Below are 23491 nucleotides of genomic sequence, written 5' to 3'. Positions count from 1 at the left end.
TATGGGGGCATTTGAAAGCTCTTGTCTACACAACCCCGGTACCAAATGTAGAGACTCTTCATGCTCGTATTGTGGGCGGCTGTGCTTTAGTACGCCATACTCCAGGGCTGCATCAGGGATTCCATGCGACGGAGGGTGGATGCATGTATCCTCCCTGACGGAGGACATTTTGAACATTTTCTGTAACAAAGTGTTTGAAGTCACACTGGTACGTTCTGTTGCTGTGTGTTTCCATTCCATGATTAATGTGATTTGAAGAGAAGTAATAAAATGAGCTCTAAAATGGAAAGTAAGCATTTTTGGACACATCCCCACATAACATATTTTCTTTCTTTGTGTGTGAGGAATGTTTCCTGATAGTTTGGCCATACCTTTTTGTAACACCCTGTATATATTCACTTTTGAAATTTGTTGTTAATAATCCAACCCATTTCAAAAGTAATAGCAGTGTGCATAGCTATAACACCAGGAGAAAGGATGATCTTCACTAAGCAGGGTTAAATCTGACTTTGGCACAGAAAGGGGTAAATTATGCTGCCACAAAAGTCTTTGGTCACCTACCAAACAGCATCAAAAGCCTGACAGATAGCCAACTAACATTTAAAAATAAATTAAAAGAATTTCTAGATGACAACAAAAAAAAAACCAATTTAAACATTTGTGTCATGCATTATTTTGTGTAATGTAATATCTTGTACAGACATCTTTTATTAACCTGATACGTTCCACATCATTACGAAGTGTCGTATTCATGATCTATGGAACAAGTATTAATCTAATCTAATCTTCTGATAATTCTTCAGTTTTTTTGTTTTTTTTATTGGTGTGTCATCAGTCTTCTGACAGGTTCAGTGCAACTCACCATGAATTCCTTTCCAGTGCCAACGTGTCCTTCTAAGAGTAGCAGAACTTAACATCCTCAATTATTTGTTGGGTATGTTCCACTCTGTTATCCTCTACAGTTTTTACCGTATACAGCTCCCTCTAGTAGTATGGAAGTTAGTCCCTGATGTCTTAATACATGTCTTATCATCCTGCTCCTTCTTCTGTCAGTTTTTCTTAGATGCTCCTTCCTTCACCACTTCTGCAGAGCACCTCCTCATTTCTTATCTTATCAGGGTACCTGATTTCCACCCTTCTTCTATAGCACTGCATTTAAAGCATTTCAGTTCTCTTCTTTGCTGGTTTTGCCACAGTCCATGATTCACTTCTGTACAATGCTATACTCCAAATATACGTTCCCAGAAATGTATTCCTCAAATTTTCACTTGGAATGCCCTCTTTGCCTCTTCTAACCTGCTTTTTGTGGCGTCCTTCTTTCATCATTCATGTGTTAGTTTGCTTTCTAATAGGATAATTCCTCCACTTTGCCTACTTCATGGCCCCCAGTTTTGATTTTAAGGTTATCACTAATTTCATTTCTGCTACTTCTCATTACCTTAATCATTCTTTGGTTTACTGTTGATCAATATTCTGTACTCGTTAGGCTGCTCATTCCATTCAACATATCCTTAAATTCTTTCTCACTTTCACTATGGGTCACAGTGTCTTCAGTGAGTCATTATCATTGATATCCTTTCACCCTGAATTTTAATCCCTCTCCTGCATCTTTCTATTTTCCATCATTGCTTCCTTGATGCAGAGATTGAATAGTAGGGGCAAAGGTCTACGACCCTGTTTTACACTTTTCCTATTCTTCATAAAAGCACAAGTAATTAAAAATTAAGAATGATGGTAGAACTTAAAACTGAAGGACATAAATGTTTCGAAGTGCTTCATTTTATCATACGTGTAAAACTACAATATGAGCTGAGTTCCCAAGGTAGCTGCCTATCTCTGTAACATATCCCTTATTTACATTACTCTTATTATTGTTGTATTTTATTCCAGGGAACACCAGGAGAGCGCGGATTCAAAGGAGAGACCGGGATGAAAGGAGAATCTGGAGCACCCGGACCTCGTGGGCTGCCAGGAACAGCGGGACCGGAAGGGAAGAGGGGCAAGAGAGGAATCCGGGGTCCCACGGGGCCAGCGGGTCCCCAGGGAGAGAGGGGAGTGGCTGGCGGCCGGGGACTTCCGGGACCGGATGGAGCGCCGGGGCCTAAAGGTAACCCCATGTCTTCTCAGCATCCGTGGTATGTGTACCGTATTTACTCGAATCTAAGCTGCACTCAAATCTAAGCCACACCTGAAAAATGATACTCGAAATTCAAGGGGAGAGAAAAGTTTTAGGCCGCACCTCCAGATTGAAACAAAGTTGGTCCATCGTATTATGAGACACAATTTAGGTTGAATGAATGACGATGCAGCTACAGTAGCTTGGTTCGAGTCTTAAGCTTAGCAGTTACACTTTATCAGGTAGCCAATGCTATGTGTCAGGTGCTCCGTCTGTATTTATATGCGTACCCTTCCTTTTTCATGTGCTTCGTCTGGTTTGAATCGATTGCTTATTTTTCTTCGATCTGATAAGTGCCGTTCTCTTTGTTATAGGTGTTTACGTCACTCTAAGCTGAAAATGCATTATTGTATTGTGTCATGCATTGTTTGTCGCATGCTGATAATGTGTGTTTACAACCTGTCGCGCCGCTCGCAGCATGGCTTGCTTTAGTGCGCACTACCGTCGCTTACAATAAAAAAAAGGGAGGAATCGTCTCATTAGTGAAACAATGGCAAGAGACTGCTATTTGTTGTTACTTACCCTGCTGCTTTCTTTGATAATGATCAACAAGAACCAAATAATAGACTGCGTATGATAGAAGAGGTTCTAAACGAGAGTGGGTGCCGAACCGCACAATAACCCTGGGTTCGCTGTGGGGTGGTGGAGGGGTGAAGTTGACTAGTGGAGTGCGATAGTCATTGTGGGGTTGTGGACCTCTGCGGCTGTGGCGGGGACAGAGCCTCTCCGTCGTTTCTAGGCCCCCAGTTAACATACAATACAATACCATACAGTAGAACCTAGTACACTGTCATCGATGGAGTGTGTTCATCGGAAACAAGGGTATCGTCAGGAGTGCCCCGGGCTAGGCTCTGTATACATAAATGATATGACAGACACAGTGAACAGTAGTTTAAGGTTGTTTGCTGATGACGCTGTGGTGTATGGGAAGGTGTCATTATTGAGTGACTATAGGAGGATACAAGATGACGTAGACAGAATTTCTGTTTGGTGTGATGAATGGCAGTTTGCTCCAAGTGTAGAAAAATGTAAATTAATGCGGATGAGTAGGAAAAACAATCCCGTAATGTACAAATACAGCATTAGTTGTGTGCTTCTTGACACAGTCACATTAATTAAATACTTAGGCGCAATGTTGCAAAGCCATGTCAGGCTGGTAGCAGGAAAGTGATGGTTGACTTCATTTTGTTGGGAAAATTTTGTGGAAGTTAGTTAACTCATCTATAAAGGATATGGCATATATAACACTAGTGCAACTCATTCTGGAGTACAGCTTGAGTGTTTGGGATGCGTACCAGGTCTTATTGAAGAAATGTATCTAAGCAGTTCAGAGACAGCATGCTAGACTTGTTACTGGTAGGTTCGAACAACACACTAGTTTTACAGATATGCTTCATGAACTCAAATGGGAATCCCTGGATTGTACAGGGTGCTTTCTGTATCTATACTTGCTCTGTTTGTATTGCCAAATGGGACGTACTTTCTGGATTCATGTTGTATTTCAAGCATACTAATTGATGATCCAGATTTACATCCAGCTGGATAACAAGGCTAAAGTAATTGAGAAGCTCAGTACTGTGTGTTATCTGTCCTTAGAAATGTCTCTCATAGTGTTGACCTCAAGGCAGGGCAGTTGGTTTGTCCTGCATATTATCACTGCCTGTAGTCTTAAGGGATTATCTTCAGGGGCAGTGCACTGAAAGTAAATAAAGTATTTGTTAAGCAAAAGTTAGGAATAACAATACTGTGTAAAGTAGGTGACCATACGTGTTGCAGAAATCTTTTCAAGGATCTTGAAATTCTTACGCTCACTGCCCAATAATTTACTTCTTAACAGTTTCTGTTGCTGATAGTAAAAATCACCTTCAAATGAACTATATTACCCAAAGTCCTTCGATCGTGCACAGTGGCATATTTCATTCATGAAGTGTCAGTGTGGTGTGCCTAGTGTAGTGTTTTTTTTAGTAGGATAACGAAAGACGGCAGAAGGCTGTGTCACATGCCCTCACTCCATAAGACATTGCAGAGAGGTTTGGAATTTAATCCATGACATTGACACAAAGACTGGTGATTGGGGCTTCACGCCATCACCTCTCCCCTTGTTGTTAACCAAATACTAATGGAACATTCTTCCCACACTGGGATTTCAACCTCTTACCTCTGAGTGGAGCGCTACCGCACAAGCACCAGCCCTGGAGGGGGGTAGACCTCAGACTATGAGGCTTGATAATTGAAGTAGCAAAAATATTTAGTGAAGGCAACACCCAATGCAGGAAATCCAAACTTTTGTGTTTTGGAAACTTTGCGGAAAATATTGGTCATTTGTTGGATAAATATTTACAGAAATTTAATGCCTGTGGCCTTAGTTGCAATGGCATGCACACTTGAGGAAGATACTTTTGAAGAACAGCAATCTGTGCTTGCAGTTTTATTTTTGAAAAGTGTATAACTGTTAGAAATATTCTCCTGGATGAAGAAACAGTATGGCAGTAGCTTGCATGAACCACGCAAGTTTTTACACATCAGTGAAAAGGTTTTATAAATGGCCACAAAAGTGCAACTAATGAGCACTGCTCCAGGCATCCAGTGGCAGTAACGACCTCTCATCAGCTATCGGAAAGGATTGACCACTTATAGGTCAGCAAATTGCTGAAAAGTGTCAAGTAAGTTTTGGCACAACTCATTCCCTCAGTCAAGTCAAATTGAGCTACAATAAGACATGTGCTCAGTGGACTCCTAGAGCACTAAAAATTCATCAGAAAGCAACAGGGGTTGCTCATTTACATAGAGTCTGAAAATAGTTTTCAGGGTGGCAGAGGACAGACATGCTTTTTCTTAGAGATGACGCTGGACCTCACACGGCACTGTCAGTGGTGGAACCGGTTGCCAGAGTGGGTCAGGACCTCCTGTCTCATCTTCCCTACAGCCCTGATCTCACCCCTTCAGATTTTTATCTGATTGGTCCAATGAAAGAAGCATTGCATAGCATCGACTTTCACAGCAATAAAGAAGTTTAGCAAAAGTACAAAATTGGCTTTGAGATTGGCATAAAGAATTCTTCACTGAGAGGGAGGAGGGGATGGGATGAGAAAACAAACAGTCATATGAGGAACTTCCTGGCAGATTAAAACTGTGTGCCCGACCGAGACTCGAACTCGGGACCTTTGCCTTTCGCGGGCAAGTGCTCGGTTGGGCACACAGTTTTAATCTGCCAGGAAGTTTCATATCAGCGCACACTCCGCTGCAGAGTGAAAATCTCATTCTGGAAACATCCCCCAGGCTGTGGCTAAGCCATGTCTCCGCTATATCCTTTCTTTCAGGAGTGCTAGTTCTGCAAGGTTCGCAGGAGAACTTCTGTAAAGTTTGGAAGGTAGGAGGCGAGATACTGGCAGAAGTAAAGCTGTGAGTACCGGGCGTGAGTCGTGCTTCGGTAGCTCAGATGGTAGAGCACTTGCCCGCGAAAGGCAAAGGTCCTGAGTTCGAGTCTCAGTCGGGCACACAGTTTTAATCTGACAGGAAGTTTCATATGAGCGCACACTCCGCTGCAGAGTGAAAATCTCATTCTGGAGTCATATGAGGCATTGCCAGTTCTCTGTTTGTGTGGCAAATAGACTTTTGTGGACTCTGCTCAAATGTTTGCCAAAATCTTTCCATCACTTCATCAGAAATGTGAGACTGACCTGGACTCTTACCTTTGCACAACCATCCTGTCTTCAAATTGGCCATACCACTGACGAATGTTTTTTGGTGGAGGCGAATCAGTGCCAAAAACTCACATGAAGATGGAACAAGTGCAGTGAAAAACAATTGTATTGATTTAATAAACCATTTTTGCTGTACAGCTATTTATCTGTTTCATTATTGACTGACTTTTGTGTTACACTTTACATGTATCATATTTTTATTCTGCAAAATATGCGTGGTTTAAACTTCATTGTTATTGTGTTGCAGGTCAGTCTGGAGACAGGGGCCCTGTAGGTCCGCAGGGAACGAAGGGAGCTCAGGGAGACCCAGGGAGACCCGGACCTCCGGGACTGCAGGTAAGGCTACTCACTGAGAACACTGTGAGCTGTAGATGAAATCAGAGAGGAAATAAAATAGAAATTGTACGATGCAAATCTTCAAAAATGTCTTCCGCATCTAAAATTATCATTAAAAGTATAGAATTCAGTATGAGTTTGTGAAGTATCATTAAGTTCCCAAGAGTTGAGTAAGCAAAATGTTTGGAAACTACAGACGTATGTAACTGCAGTATAAGTAGATGTTATGTTGTCAAACTGTATTTGAATGTATAACAACAAAAACAATCAATTATTGACAAAATTATTTTGCTAGATAGATAAAAAAATCTACTCACCAAATGGCAGCGAAACACACACATAAAATATTGTTGTACTGGCAAGCTTTCGGAGCCAGTGGCTCCTTCTTCAGGCAGAAGGGTTGAAGGGGAAGGAAGAAAGGTGTGGTAAAAGGACTAGAGAGGTCTAGGAAAAGGGGGAGGTTTTGGGAAAGTCATCCAGAACCTTGGGTCAGGGGAGACATACCGTACGGGATGAGAAGGAAAGACTGATTGTTGAGGACTGCATCGGATGAGATCTGAAAACCCAAGAGCTTAAAGGTGGTGGCTCTTGACTGTAAATGTTTTATTATTATTATTATTACTATAGATTGAATGGCTGAAAATAATCTGATTGTGTGCTCTATTTTTCCCTTTTTATCCCAGTTTCTTTCTCTGAATTGGAAAAAAATGTGCAGTTAATTATCTTGTTTGTATACTATCTGTCTTATTCAAAGTACAGGGTTATTACAAATGATTGAAGCGATTTCACAGCTCTACAATACCTTTATTATTTGAGATATTTTCACAATGCTTTGCACACACATACAAAAACTCAAAAAGTTTTTTTAGGCATTCACAAATGTTCGATATGTGCCCCTTTAGTGATTCGGCAGACATCAAGCCGATAATCAAGTTCCTCCCACACTCGGCGCAGCATGTCCCCATCCATGAGTTCGAAAGCATCGTTGATGCGAGCTCGCAGTTGTGGCATGTTTCTTGGTAGAGGAGGTTTAAACACTGAATCTTTCACATAACCCCACAGAAAGAAATTGCATGGGGTTAAGTCGGGAGAGCGTGGAGGCCATGACATGAATTGCTGATCGTGATCTCCACCACGACCGATCCATCGGTTTTCCAATCTCCTGTTTAAAAAATGCCGAACATCATGATGGAAGTGCGGTGGAGCACCATCCTGTTGAAAGATGAAGTCGGCGCTGTCAGTCTCCAGTTGTGGCATGAGCCAATTTTCCAGCATGTCCGGATACACGTGTCCTGTAACATTTTTTTCACAGAAGAAAAAGGGGCCGTAAACTTTAAACCGTGAGACTGCACAAAACACGTTAACTTTTGCCCAGATTCGCACATTGTGTCTGTTCACTTCACCATTAAGAAAAAATGTTGCTTCATCACTGAAAACAAGTTTCGCACTGAACGCATCTTCTTCCATGAGCTGTTGCAACCGTGCCGAAAATTCAAAGCGTTTGACTTTGTCATCGGGTGTCAGGGCTTGTAGCAATTGTAAACGGTAAGGCTTCTGCTTTAGCCTTTTCCGTAAGATTTTCCAAACCGTCAGCTGTGGTACGTTTAGCTCCCTGCTTGCTTTATTGGTCGACTTCCGCGGGCTACGCGTGAAACTTGCCCGCACGCGTTCAACCGTTTCTTCGCTCACTGCAGGCCAACCCGTTGATTTCCCCTTACTGAGGCATCCAGAAGCTTTAAACTGCGCATACCATTGCCGAATGGAGTTAGCAGTTGGTGGATCTTTGTTGAACTTCGTCCTGAAGTGTCGTTGCACTGTTATGACTGACTGATGTGAGTGCATTTCAAGCACGACATACGCTTTTTCGGCTCCTGTCGCCATTTTGTTTCACTGCGCTCTCGACCGCTCTGGCGGCAGAAACCGGAAGTGCGGCTTCAGCTGAACAAAACTTTATGAGTTTTTCTACGTATCTGTAGTGTGTCGTGACCATATGTCAATGAATGCAGCTACAGTGAATTTATGAAATCGCTTCAATCATTTGTAATAGCCCTGTATATTGTTATAAATTACATTTGAGTTTTTGCTTTTGGGTACAAAGCTGAATAAGTTTTCTCATTGGCCGACACATTATGTACATGCTAGTAACATGATTCTTTCAAATTCTCCCCACAAAATTGGAATGTTTGCTCATGTGCTTTATTGATAATCATGCTGTATGTTAATCATACCAAAAATTGGTGCCTTTTAAAGGTGATTAGTAAGTTAGTTGAAATTTGCCACTGCAGAAGAACTCTGAAAATTATGTATGTTGACTGAATAACAAATGAGGAGATACTGAATAGGAGAACCAAATTTGTGGCACAATGTAACTAAAAGAACAGATTGGTTGATAGGACTCATAGTGACGCATCAAGGACTCGTCAGTTTGCTAATGGAGGGAAGTGGGGGGTGGGTGGGGGGTTAAAAGCTATAGAGGGAGACCAAGACTTGTCTACAGTGCAAACTCAGAAGGATGTAGGTTGCAGTAGTTACTCGAAGATGATGAGTCACGTACAGGATAAAGTAGCATGCAGAGCTGCATCAAACCAGTCCTCTCCAGCAAATAGGGGCTACATAATACAAGCTCACTCTATTTGTAACGAATTAGTATCTACTGGAATACACGGTGTCTCAAAAAGAATGACATGGTTTCAAAATGCCATATTTATTGATAAAAATGTACTGCAATTATGGTATAAATTGCAAAATTTCCACAACATCTTAAAATTTAGCTATGCTATAACAAGTGCTGTATGTGTCCACCAGCAGCAGCATGAACAACATCTAGATAACTAAATTTGTCATAACTTTTTAACGTGTATCTGCTTTCACTGAAGTTATGGAGGTTGTTATTCTCTTCTTCACTTCTTCAATGTCACAGGATAAAGGGGTGATGAACACAACTTCCCCCCACACACCCTAACAAGAAAAAATTGCATGGGATCCTGGGCCCCATATCCAGTGTTAAGGCAGAGCGTCACTGAGAAAATGACATACATGTCAGTATGGTGAAGCTCCATGTGTTTGAAAAATGAAGTCGTCAGAGTTTTCCTGAAATCGTGGAAAAGCCAGTTCTGCAGCATTTGAACCTAGCTTATTTGAGTCACTGTGTTTCTCTCAAACTGGTAGGGAGCGTACACTTTTTCACAAGAAATGGCACTAAAAACATTCACTTTAGATGAATCTCTTTTATGCTGCAGTTCCCACATGCATGCGTTATGTCAGCTTACTTTACTGCTGACATGAAATATTGCTTCATCACAGAAAATTAACCATGGTAAAAATGTGTCATCTTCTATGTCCTCTAGAAGAACATTCCTGAAGTCAACCTCTTTGCTTTTATCACCATCCTGAAGAGCTTGCACTAATTGTAGTCTGTACAGCTCCTTAACAGTCAACAAACAGTCATATGAGGCATTGCCAGTTCTCTGTTTGTGTGGCAAATAGACTTTTGTGGACTCTGCTCAAATGTTTACCAAAATCTTTCCATCACTTCATCAGAAGTGTGGGACTGACCTGGACTCTTACCTTTGCACAACCATCCTGTCTTCAAATTGGCCATACCACTGACGAATGTTTTTTGGTGGAGGCGAATCAGTGCCAAAATGTCGACAAAAGGCATGCTGGACTGGAACCATTGACTCACTCTTTGCCAACTGCAGTGCACAAAACACTTTCTATTGAGTGGACACCATCTTCTGATTGACTGAAAACTGAGAAGACACATTGACTGACATCTAAAAGCAATTTTCTGAAGCTCTAGACCACACACATTCAAACAACACACATTTCCTTTCTGGTGTGTCTCATGATACATAGTTATTACTGTCTAAATCAGATCATTCTTTTTGAAACACCCTGTAATCTGAGTTCAGAGATTTTTACAGTGTAGATAAGTACAAATATTATCCAGCTTTTGCAACTGAATTATTATTAGTAGTATTATGTTTAACAAATATGTTTCACATAATTGTATTAGGCTTCTTCACTAGACTACAGAGAAATGAGATGGATAACAGTTTCACTATAAATGTTATGTTGTGGGATATGGAGTGTTTCTTGGCAGCAACTGACTGCAAATATTAAAAATACAAATGAGTTGAGCTACTATTTGTGAAATAATTTGTTCTGTCTTCTTTTACAAATTAAATTGCTTGTTTTAGGGTCTGAGAGGAAGTCAGGGACGTACTGGACCACCTGGTAAGCCCGGAAATCCTGGAGAGAGGGGCATTCAGGGAGCAGACGGGAAACCCGGAGAGCCCGGACCACCTGGATCACAGGGATTGCCCGGCCCCATCGGACCACCTGGAGACCGTGGATTTGCGGTAAGTCCATCCCATTGAGTTCATTTTATGTTCACAATCTCATACCCGTTTGCAGGGATATCTTTCATAGTTCACAAAACATTAGGCAATATTTTATTTACTTGTAAAAAAATGGGTTGTTTTCATTTCTAAATAGCTTTTCTTTGTGCTGTTTATGTAAGTCTACCCATAATATATATATATATATATATATATATAATAATAATGATGCATGATAGTGACTTTCAGAATTTTTCTACTTTTAGAAGTCACAGTTATGTGAAGTTGTTTATTGCCAGTTGACTGTTCTTCCTTTTGGACATTGTTGCACTTGAAGCTTCTAATTGCAGCTCCCTTCTAAATGAACATTAAAAGTCTCATGTTAGTCAGGAAACCTTGTATTACTACATCAAGAGGTATGTAGCTGCCAATATTCAGTGCTTCAATTTAAGATAAATTATTCACTTAAATAAATACACTCCTGGAAATTGAAATAAGAACACCGTGAATTCATTGTCCCAGGAAGGGGAAACTTTATTGACACATTCCTGGGGTCAGATACATCACATGATCACACTGACAGAACCACAGGCACATAGACACAGGCAACAGAGCATGCACAATGTCGGCACTAGTACAGTGTATATCCACCTTTCGCAGCAATGCAGGCTGCTATTCTCCCATGGAGACGATCATAGAGATGCTGGATGTAGTCCTGTGGAACGGCTTGCCATGCCATTTCCACCTGGCGCCTCAGTTGGACCAGCGTTCGTGCTGGACGTGCAGACCGCATGAGACGACGCTTCATCCAGTCCCAAACATGCTCAATGGGGGACAGATACGGAGATCTTGCTGGCCAGGGTAGTTGACTTACACCTTCTAGAGCACGTTGGGTGGCACGGGATACATGCGGACGTGCATTCTCCTGTTGGAACAGCAAGTTCCCTTGCCGGTCTAGGAATGGTAGAACGATGGGTTCGATGATGGTTTGGATGTACTGTGCACTATTCAGTGTCCCCTCGACGATCACCAGTGGTGTACGGCCAGTGTAGGAGATCGCTCCCCACACCATGATGCCGGGTGTTGGCCCTGTGTGCCTCGGTCGTCTGCAGTCCTGATTGTGGCGCTCACCTGCACGGCGCCAAACACGCATACGACCATCATTGGCACCAAGGCAGAAGCGACTCTCATCGCTGAAGACGACACGTCTCCATTCGTCCCTCCATTCACGCCTGTCGCGACACCACTGGAGGCGGGCTGCACGATGTTGGGGCATGAGCGGAAGATGGCCTAACGGTGTGCGGGACCGTAGCCTAGCTTCATGGAGACGGTTGCGAATGGTCCTCGCCGATACCCAAGGAGCAACAGTGTCCCTAATTTGCTGGGAAGTGGCGGTGCGGTCCCCTACGGCACTGCGTAGGATCCTACGGTCTTGGCGTGCATCCGTGCGTCGCTGCGGTCCGGTCCCAGGTCGACAGGCACGTGCACCTTCCGCCGACCACTGGCGACAACATCGATGTACTGTGGAGATCTCACGCCCCACGTGTTGAGCAATTCGGCGGTACGTCCACCCGGCCTCCTGCATGCCCACTATACGCCCTCGCTCAAAGTCCGTCAACTGCACATACGGTTCACGTCCACGCTGTCGCGGCATGCTACCAGTGTTAAAGACTGCGATGGAGCTCCGTATGCCACGGCAAACTGGCTGACACTGATGGCGGCGGTGCACAAATGCTGCGCAGCTAGCGCCATTCGACGGCCAACACCGCGGTTCCTGGTGTGTCCGCTGTGCCGTGCGTGTGATCATTGCTTGTACAGCCCTCTCGCAGTGTCCGGAGCAAGTATGGTGGGTCTGACACACCGGTGTCAATGTGTTCTTTTTTCCATTTCCAGGAGTGTAGTTTAAAGACACATTGTTTGTTCAGTTATTATTTATAGCGTTTTCAGTCAGTTAATCCTCACAATATCATCATTGGAACTCACTTCAGTCACATTTATCTTTCCTTACCCACATTTGTGAACAAACTCACTATACATACTAGTGCTAAACAAAAATCGCTTGTGGCATGAGCCCAAAGAGAATAACAGTGAGTCATATTAGTTACATAATTTATTAATGCAGTCTTTATTACACATTGACCAGTTTGCATCAATAATGTGGTAAATTCATAATTTGAATTTCTATACACAAGTGATTTTGCATTTGTGCTGTCTACTGTAACAAATTTTATGTTTGACTTCATTGATAATGAAATGAATCTTTTTTTATCAAACATGAAATAATTTTTTAATCACAGTACAATTGTTAAATGTTTCAGCAGTTAACAATATTAGTTATAAATGTACTGTAATAAAGAAAATTTCCTGAAGAACAAAATCTGTAAATAATAGACAAGATACACTAATTTTTTGCGATTAATAACTGTTTGACTGCAGGCACAATTCTCAAAAATGTTACGATTACAGGCTGTTAGGAAACTATTTATTGAGATTAATTCAGAAGATAGAGAACATCAAAACAAATATATTTCAATAAGGAATGTATTGTGTCTGAAGTCACTTTGTAATGTTAGGGAACATTTTGTTAGTGATGCTTACAAAAGTTGTTGTGTTGGTGTCACCGACTAGGAATGTGAATGGACATGCAAAACTGCTCTGGGTGTTGATGGTTGGCTGTACTGTTTGGATGTGTCTCTGATTGTTAGATAAAAGATGGCTTCCAGCACAGTGGGGCGCTAGCCCATTTCACCATTGCTGTGACACTCATATGAGAGCCGCCTTCGGGAATTGACGGGTCAGCCGAGGTGACCCTGTGGCATGGCCAGCCAGCTCACGTGACCTCATGTCTGGATTTTTTCCTCTGGGGGCATACAGAGCAGCTGGTTTATGAAACCATCATCAGTAGAATGGCCATCGCTGATGGTATCATTGCGGTCACGTTAGAAATCTTTGAAAGGACACAACATGCAATGGTCTGTTGATGTACTGCTTGCATACGAACCAGGGGTTGCACATTGGAGCAGTTCCTCTGAATGGCACTGCTATAATTAGCATGCTAAGCTACTGCCTGTGTAAATTTTCCCTGGCATCAAAAACTGCCATCGTAGACCAGATGTACCATAAGTAAATCTATTTGTTTTTATTTTCTCTACTTCCAGAATTAAGTTGAATGTATAGTTTTGGAATGGCCTGTATGCGTGTACTTAATATAATGACTTGGTAGTAAGCACCAAAAAGATTTTTAGTTTGTGCATCCTGTATATAACATCAAGGCATCAGGTTGTGTACTGAATTGATGAATTCAAGCCTAGTGCTAAAAGTGACATTGAAACAATATTAGCTGTATGGTCACATGTTGTGTACCATGTTCTTGACCTTAACATGCAATATAACCGATTACAATAGGATAATAATTAATAACTTTAAAATGCCTATAGTGCTAAAATTGGAATATTGTCTGAAAAGAAATAAAAGAACAGTCAATTGGTGAAAGTGTTGTAATTTGGGCTTAAAATCTTTTGAAAGTCCCATTTTCTAAAATCCCTCTCCCCCCATACAATACTTTAATTATCCTTGGTATTTGGCACAGTTTATTTAGCTTGTTGTGGTAACTTTCTTTGCTTGTAACCAGCTGACCATAGCAGAAAATTTTAGTAAACTTTTGTCAATAGCCTCTGAATTAAGTGCCTCTCAACAGCTAACATTCTGTTTGAATGGAGGCTAGAAAAACTAAAACAAGTCATTGAGTCTCAAGCTGTAGCATGAATGAATGAAACAGAATTTCACTCAAGTGTAGTATTTGAGATGTTCAGAAATCTGTTGACCTCATCACAGTTGCATATAATGGTGTGTGGAAACCTATCTTTATAAGTTTTGCATTCAGAGCTTCCCCACCACATTCTTCTTGTGGCCTGGCATAACTAGCGTGGATTGCTTGAGTAGAAAACCAGACAGCATTTCTAACAGAAGATGGGCGTGAAAGAGAAGTAGAAATAAAGAAAAGTTGTAGCTATTCCCTGTGTTATTTAATGCGCACACTGAGTAGCAGTGAAGGATTTTAAGGAGAAATTTGGAAAGGAAATTAAAAGTCACAAAGAAGAAATAAACCTTTCAGATTTGCTGATGACATTGTGATACTGTCAGAGATGGTAAGGAACTTAGATGACCAGAATGGATACTGTCTTAAAAAGAGGTTATAAGGTGAATACCATCAAGAAATTTAATCAAACTGAGTTGAGTGTTGTGAAAGGAATTAGACTGGAAATTGAATGTAGGAAGGAGTTGAGTTTTGCTATTTGGACAGAAAAATAACTGACAATGACAGACGTAAATTGAATACAACATATAGGCTGGCTGTAACAAGAAAAGCAGTCTTGTAAAAAGAAAAGTTTGTTAATGTATAAAATATACATGTAAGTGTTAGAAAATATTTTCTGAAAGTATTGAGTTTGAGTGTAGCATTGTCGAAGTGAAATGTGTACAATAAACAGTACAAAAGTGAGGAGAATAGAAGCTTTTGACATCTGCTGTCACAGAAAAATGCTGAAGATTTGATCAGTAGATTGTATAACTGAGGAAAAGGAACTGAATAAAATAGGGAAGAAAAGCATTTTATAGTACAACCCGACTCAAAGGGGTCATTGATGGGCAGCAAATGTGCAGAGTCTTGAATGAATAGTTAATTTGGTGATAGAGGGAAATGTGTGAAGTAAAAATTGTAGAGGGAGGTGAAGCCTTGAATACAGTTAGCAGTTTCAAGTTGACATGGGGTGTAGTAGAAGATAGGCTAGCCCGGAGATCTGCGTCGAGCCCAGTTCAGATTGATGACTCTTACTATAATAGCAACCATTCTGACAGGCTTTCCCTGAAAATGTTAAACATATGTCATATATGTGAAAATGTGCATGTTCCATTTGTCACTCTTTTCTGTTGTAGGGTGAGCCCGGTAAGGATGGGGAACCCGGCCAACCGGGAACGACTGGCCCGAGAGGAGACCCCGGAAAGGATGGTGCTCCAGGAATCCAGGGACCTCCAGGACCACCGGGATCTGACGGAGAGAGGGGTCCGCCGGGACCTGGTGGTCCACGGGGATTCCAGGTGGGTGTCGCTGGCTGCAGAGAAACTCCACATCACTGTCTCTTCATCACACGTTTATCTGTGGATCATTTTACAACAATATTAAATTCTCATATACCAAATTAATTTAAAACAAGTACAATAAAACCTTGATAATATCAGGTAATTGGCCTGAGTAGAGCTCGAATTTGTCTGTGTGTGACAATTTTTTGTTTGACTTATAACATCATTGGTTAAACGTCAAACAAAAAATTGTCACACACAACAAATAAAATTCTGGCTATAACTTCCAACAAATATAGACTATGAAAGCTATGGCATAAAATAACCTTAAACGACATAAGAAAAACGCTTAAGTGATGAACCAGTGATGTTATAGGTAACTTAAGAATTCCATAAATGTATGGTTGTCAATCTCATATATGACTAGTAGGCTACCGTCTGTCCTAGAAGATAATATATAATAAAACCATTTCTTTCAGATCGCCTGATGATGGCAATAGTGCTGAAACAGGCCTGCCGTGATTAAATAAACATCTCAAAAAAAGAAGCAGCTTTTTGGACTTAATTCATAATGTCTTTACTATAGTGTTGTTTGGCATACCAAAATAGACTGGTGTTTTTTGTGTATTCCCTAATTATGAATGTAAATACAAAAAATTCAATTGAAGCTGGACCACCTAAAACAGGAAAGATATCAAACTGTTTTTGCAGGCTTGAGGCAGTTTTTGTGCAATTATAGTTCTGTGATGAACAGAGATTATTTCGTTGCATAAATGGCCAAATCCGCACATATGAAACTTTAAATTCCATAGGCAAATTGTTTACAAGGCCAACCGGAATCATTTCAGTTTTGAACTATAAAATCAAGAAAGTCCTTTTGCATGTGTGGGTATTTGCACTTTTGCTATCGAAATGGACACCTAGTTTTTGAACTGTTTAAGCGTTTCTCTCACTTGCACACCTCTGATGAATGGTTCAAATGGCTCTGAGATCTATGGGACTTAACTTCTGAGGTCATCAGTCCCCTAGAACTTAGAACTACTTAAACCTAACTAACCTAAGGACATCACACACATCCATGCCGGAGGCAGGATTCGAACCTGCGACCATAGTGGTCTGTTGTAGGGTGAGCCCGGTAAGGATGGGGAACCCGGCCAACCAGGAACAACTGGCCTGAGAGGAGACTGTAGCGCCTAGAACCGCTCGGCCACTCTGGCTGACACCTCTGATGAGTGTCCCCCCCCCCCCCCCCCCCACCTGCATGAAATCTGTGTCCAGCTTCCAGCTTTCCGTGTTTCTGTGCATAATGCATAGCTGATAACTTGGAGTTGCTCAGTTGTTATGTGTGGCTGCCAACATAGTTTGTCTGCATCATGTACATAGTAGTAGTTACTTGGTAATCAGAGGTAAATTTAGTAGTGCGGCATATATTCAACATTTTCATTTTACTATAATCTCATGTAAAAGATGTAGATGCAGCTTATATTCATACACAGTCTATATACAATAATATAATAGTAATGTGTTCTATGTACTCCTAGATGAATGCTGTTCACTAAATACGTATATGTGAGAAATCGAATACACGATTATGTATTAACAAAAAATGGAGTTTTCTTATTGCAAATATATCTACAGATTTATTTCTCTTGCTGCTAATGGCATAAGAGATAACAATCACTGAGTAATGAGAAGCTTTTGAACTTTTCAGGGACTCCCAGGTGCAGCTGGAAATCCTGGAACACCAGGGAAGGACGGAGAGCCCGGATCGCCGGGTCCTCCCGGACTGTCGGGACCTTCCGGATCTAGAGGGGACCGGGGATTCCCTGGAGAGCGCGGTCCTGTAGGACCTCCAGGACCTCCAGGTGTCCGGGGTGAGACGGGCCAGCAGGGATCTGACGGCCTTCCGGTGAGTGAAAGTGCTGGTGGTACATATCTCTCCTTCCGTGGAAAATATAGTACATATTTAAAGTCCATTCAACATAAATTTTGTGGCAGTTCCTCTATTTTATGTTCTGATTTTCTGCTTTATTTCCTCAGGGACCACCTGGATCTAAGGGTGACAAAGGACATTCTGGTGCTAGCGGATTGATTGTAAGTGCAATCTTAAATGTACAAATAATCTTGCACGTAAAATAATGAACGCAGATGAAAGCTGTTGCACTTTGTCAGCCTTTAAAAATGGTATATTTATTCTCTCATTACATACACGGATAACCCATCTGATTATAGTACAGAAGAAAAGTCAAAAAATAGTAATTCAGCTCAGTTATATAAATTTTAATAAGCTGAAGCAATAGTCTAAAATCAGTACTTATTTCCCTGAGAATAAAGTCATGGTTACTTGATAATTATAATGATTGTTAACAACCTGTTTACATTGTCAGTTAATAGTTCTTGAACCCTTCCACTGAGATTAACATTTCTTCATCAGAGTGTGATGTAGTTCTTTTTCAGTAGATCTAGCCCCATATTCAGAATGATTTTAGCCTTTAGTTTGTGGAAGATTGCATATGTTGCATATAATGTGAAGGCTGAGTATATAATTTTATTCATCGAGTGGGAAGCCTAAAATTATCTTTATTCCATGTGTTATGCAAATGATCAAAATAATTTCTCATGGAAAATTATGGTTTGTGGTATAAGAATATTATTGTCTCATAAGTGTATAGGGATTGTCTCATAGATTTATAGGGAGGGGACTGTTAAAAGATTATGTTTTAAACTGTGGGCAACACGATATAATTCACCTGTTTCTGACAATTCATTTCAGAAGCTTCAGTGTATGTGATAGATAATACTGTTGCGTTCTTAGGTCCCACCATAATGATGACTTCACAAATAGCAACATATTCGGAAGAAAGAACCAGATATTTGTGATGACAAAGATATAAGTTCCATGATTGTGCTGTTAGGATAATGATGATTAAAAATATTGATACCATAGGCTACAGAGTCAGTTAGCAAAAAGTTAGAAGAAAATGGTCTGAAAATTAATGTATACCTTTCCTTTTTGTTTATTTTATTTCTCCTGGTGATATCAAAATGTAGCCTGTCAATAAAGTCCGTAAGTTTGAAACGGGTATAATGTTAACTTTTTGACACATACTTTATGTCAATAAAATAGTTTCTAATTTAGATTAGTCAAAATATGTTAAAAATAAAATTTTCCAAGGAGACTTTTAGAAAAAGGAGGACCATCTTATATTCAGGTCATATTATATTCATGGTTGTCTTATACTCGGCTAAATACGGTATTAGGTTCTTCTCTAATTTCCTAATTTAGAATTCTGGCAGTACATGTTCATCCCTTTACTGCTCTTAGAAGGAATGCATGAGAGCTGACAGATTTTGAAATTGAGAATTTAGGGAAGAACTGAATATCTCTTAATATCAATAAAATATAAAGAATTTAAAAAAAGTGGAAAAAGCTGCTTGTAGAAAGACTCAGCACCATTAATTTGCTGGAAATTTTTATGTACCTGCTTAACAACCCTCAGAAGTCCTTTAATCCTCAAAGGTGATTCACTGAGCACCTTTGAGAACTGTTTTGTACTGCTTTGGGACAGTGATGTCCAGAAACTGATCTTAAAGTGCAATAAGGTTCAGTTCACACAGAAATGATACAACAGGCAAGACAATGTGGAATCAACCCACATTGCTGCGTAGAAATGTCAGAAAAACTGGTTAACACTAGGAAAACAGTGATACGACACACACGTATCTCTTTCATGTCACATGTTGCAACACTGAGTGCTTGCCACTCCATGCAACTTGTTATACAATATATGGCAAGGGAAATTTCAAGTGTTCCAATGTGCCTAAACGCAAACTTTTTTTATGTAAATGAAGCAAAGCTACATCTGTCTCTTTAGTTACTCAGTAAACTTTTCACTTTTCGTGTAAATAATTAAAAAGCACTGTTTTGAGATTTGTGCACATTATCCGTTATGCAGTCTGTTGGCTCTGACGAAGGCATTGGCCGAAAGCTTATGTGCAGGTGTGTTTTAACTGGGCCTATCTGCAACTTAACGCGTCATTTTTACAGTAAATAGTAATCAATATTTCCTATATTGTCAGTAAACCAATTTATTTTCCTGCATCTGATATAAGTTTGATAATGACTGGTTTTCTTTTTGCTATTTTCTGTGGTTATTGTGATACTTCACAGACAAGTAGACTATTGGGCATTTTTTGAAAAATTTGCAGTGAATAATGTTGTAAATTGTCTTCACGGGTTTGCCACCGGATCACGTTGTGCAGGTTTCACGATATTTATTTGGAGCAACTGTCTGACATCTTCAGGTGGTTCAACCTTGCTGGTGGCTAGGTATGACTGACAGTATCCGCATGTTGAACACATGCGTGAAGAATGCACAGGCATGGAAATCGCACTGTGGGCAAACACAGCGTACCGTGCACACGCAAGAGAGCCGCCCTGCGATTTTCGGCAGAGGGAGTTTGAATATGGCACCATCTATCTGCAAATTGCAATTTTCATGCCTGCGCATTCTTCACATGCATGTTCTAGAAATGGGGCGTCAATGTGCAGATACTGTCAGACGTATCTAGCCACCAGCAAGGTTCAACCACCAGAAGATGTTGGACAGTTGCTCCGAGGAAATATTGTGGAATTTTCACAATATGATCCGGCAGCAAACCTGTGAAGACTATTTACAGCATATCTGCCGGGAGAGTCACAATAATGTCGCTGACCAGCTTACATTCAGTGGGTTTTATGTCAAGATTGCTGTGTATGAAATATAACTAATGTGTCAAAATTGTTTTTACGGTGGAAGGAGAGTGATACTTCTTCCTAGTATCGAGATAATATGTGAGATATTTTGGAGATTTATTGTGTCAAGGTAGGAAGTTATGTGCTACATGCATAGCTATTACCGCCTGCTATGTGGAGTGCAGAGTTGCCTCGTGTTTTTCTTTTTCATGTGCTTCCAACATAAACCGAAGCTGAAAATGACGAACTTACTAAAATAAAAAGACACCAGGATTCATCCGCCGATGATACTGATTGGAAGTTTTTTAAGTCTCTCTTCCATGATTTTAGGAAACTTTGTGCAAGGTATAAAAGAGATGTGAAACCTAAATTCCTGTTACGTCTGAATGAGCAGCTGGGTGAAGCTGAGGGGGACATGTTGGGGATTTTGCTGATCACCATGGGCTTTTTTCATTTCTTCAGACACAAATATACCCCTATGCAGAATTCACCAGCCACTGCTACACAATCGACGGTGACTCATCTCACTTCAAAACCATCAACATTTTGCCTGAATGGTCCTCAAGCTGAGTCATATACTGTTTTGTGAAACTCAACAGTTATTGAAATACTATACTGTGTATAGTTGTTTGTAACCATTATTTTTATACATACCTCATTGATAAACTACCTTACAGGTTTACAAACAATAAAGTTTTCACGGTGACATTTTTAATGTTATTCATGCACTTTCATCAACTTAATTTATTGTAATGAGAAGCTCCTCAGAAGGAGAAATACCAAATACAAAATTTATGTCCTGTATTTGTCAGAGAAGCTGATACTTGCTGTACCAAAAAGTGGAAACTGTCTGGACTGATTCTGTAGAATTCGTAGAATTTCTTGTGTTGAGAGAGCTCATGATGAGCCATAGTTGAACTATAATGTAATTATAATGTAGTTGAAAAACAAAGATGATGTAACTTATCAAACGAAAGCGTTGGTATGTTGATAGACATATCAACTGTTTACAACATCTTCGCCGGGAAAGCTTGAAGAGTCACAATAACGTTGTCACTGACCAGCTTACATTCAGTGGATTTTATGTCAAGATTGCTGTGTACGAAATATAGCTAACGTGTCAAAATGGTTGAACTATAGTTCACAAACCCAGTATATGGCTCAGCTTGAGGAGTATTCAGAAAAAAATGTTTTCCGGTTTTGAAGTGAGACTAGTCTATCAACATACCAATGATTTCGTTTGGTAAGTTACATCATCTTTGTTTTTAGATATATTTTTCCCATGTGGAATGTTTCCTTCTATTATATTCACATCATTAATTTGAACACAACAATTACGTTTGTTATTGTCACTGTTGCATTTTGAAATCTTTTCTGTCATCTTACTTTCTCTTTCTGTTTTTGCAAGTAGTTTCACTTTGTATTCACCTTCTCCTTTTTACCGTAATCTACCGTACAATTTTATCCTGCCTATATATACTCAATAATACGTAACCCACTTCCAAACCATAACCAAAAAGAATTTTTTTCCGCTTTCAACACTACCCCTGCTATAAAATCCACCGTTCCCAGCTCACAAACAGTTCCTTTCATCTATTAAACAACCATTTCGGCTAGTTCTAACAACTTTCGCTTTATTTCCATTTCCGTTTTTCCCACATCACTGATCATTTTTAGCCGCTTCCCACAGGTTTTTACCTCATTATTTCTTCGTCAGACAATTGTTAGCCTCATTTTCATAATCTGCCACCACAAAACCACGCCTTTTAGTACATTTACACGCAGTTTTTTCGAAATTTTCTCAAATTTCTCCACCCTTCAACGTGTTTTGGCGACAACAAAACCACCTAACCTTTGTGCACATCATTGGTTACCAAACCAAATTCACCACAGGATCAACATAGCTCATCTTTAACCAACACTTTTTCGACTTTTTTCACACCAGATTTATTTGTGTGTCTATCAACATACCAACGCTTTCGTTTGGTAAGTTGCATCATCGTTGTTTTTAGATATATTTTTCCCCACATGAAATGTTTCCCTCTAATATATTTATAATGTAGTTGGGTAGATAAAAATATCTTCTCACCAAGCGGTGGCAGGAGAACACACATATAAAATGTATTGCAGTTTGCTAACTTTTGGGGCCAGTGGCTTCTCTCCCAGGAGGGTTGCGGGGGAAGGAAGAGGAATGAAGGAAAAGGAATGGTGAGGTTCAGCAAAAGGGCTAGAGTTCAGTAAAGTCACCCAGAATCCATGGTCATGGGAGACTTACTGGACAGCATGAGAAAGAAGAACTGATTGTTGTTTTCAAAAACTGATTATTTTCACAGCTGAACTACGTTTGATATATTGCTTATTGTATTGCAGTTGCATATTGTATTGCCTCAGTGGGAACATTGTTCCACTGCTAAGCATCATGTCGCACGATCTTTATTGCCCCTTATTGTATCGCAAATTGTGTCAGTGAGAACTGCGCCTAAATATGAAGAAAATCAAAGAGAGTGTACTTGTTAGGTGAAATCCATCAATCTAAAAGTCTATCTTTTCCTCCTTTGCCTTTTTCTTGTTTACAGCTACGAGTATTAAGTGGCTTTGTTCCCACAGGGTCTGCCAGGACTGCGGGGACAGCCAGGAGCTCCTGGAGAGAAGGGTGAGAGGGGCTCGTATGGACCACCGGGACCCGAGGGACCACCAGGTATGCTCACAGTGTTTTCCTCTCTTTTTAGTGACAGGCATGACAAGCATACCCCTAAAAAGCATATGGCCGAAGGTGCCATGCATGTTTACACTAAATTGTAGGTCTGCGCAAAGCTCACACTACAATTAAACTATGATGGCTGATCAACAAAGGCTGTGAATGATTTTTTCCTGTAGCTCACATCCTAGTTTCCTGTCTGTGCCGTGAATGAAAAAGTGGCTCTAAGCACTATGGGACTTAACATCTGAGGTAATCAGTCCCCTAGACTTAGAACTACATAAAACCTAAGGACATCACACACATCCATGCCCGAAGCAGGATGTGAACCTGTAATCGTAGCCCGCATGGTTCCAGACTGAAGCGCCTAGAACCGCTCGACCACAGCGGCTGGCCTGCCATGAATATTTGGAAAGAACA

The 23491-nt window shown here is 40.6% G+C and overlaps 1 protein-coding gene across 2 annotated transcripts in view; it reads left to right on the top strand.

Moving 5' to 3' along the window:
- Positions 1–23491, top strand: part of LOC124718642 (collagen alpha-1(I) chain-like) — a 268769-nt gene that overhangs the window by 181617 nt on the left and 63661 nt on the right. For both annotated transcript variants that reach the window (XM_047244268.1, XM_047244267.1), the window contains 7 exons: positions 1891–2107; positions 6128–6216; positions 10419–10580; positions 15495–15656; positions 17350–17547; positions 17679–17732; positions 22981–23071. In XM_047244268.1, coding sequence (XP_047100224.1) covers positions 1891–2107; positions 6128–6216; positions 10419–10580; positions 15495–15656; positions 17350–17547; positions 17679–17732; positions 22981–23071 — 973 coding nt within the window. The remainder of the gene's footprint in view (positions 1–1890; positions 2108–6127; positions 6217–10418; positions 10581–15494; positions 15657–17349; positions 17548–17678; positions 17733–22980; positions 23072–23491) is intronic.

Source organism: Schistocerca piceifrons, chromosome 10 (genome assembly GCF_021461385.2).
Source record: "Schistocerca piceifrons isolate TAMUIC-IGC-003096 chromosome 10, iqSchPice1.1, whole genome shotgun sequence".
NCBI lineage: Eukaryota > Metazoa > Arthropoda > Insecta > Orthoptera > Acrididae > Schistocerca > Schistocerca piceifrons.
Note: the sequence above shows the minus strand (reverse complement) of the source record. Positions and strands in the feature narration are given on the sequence as shown.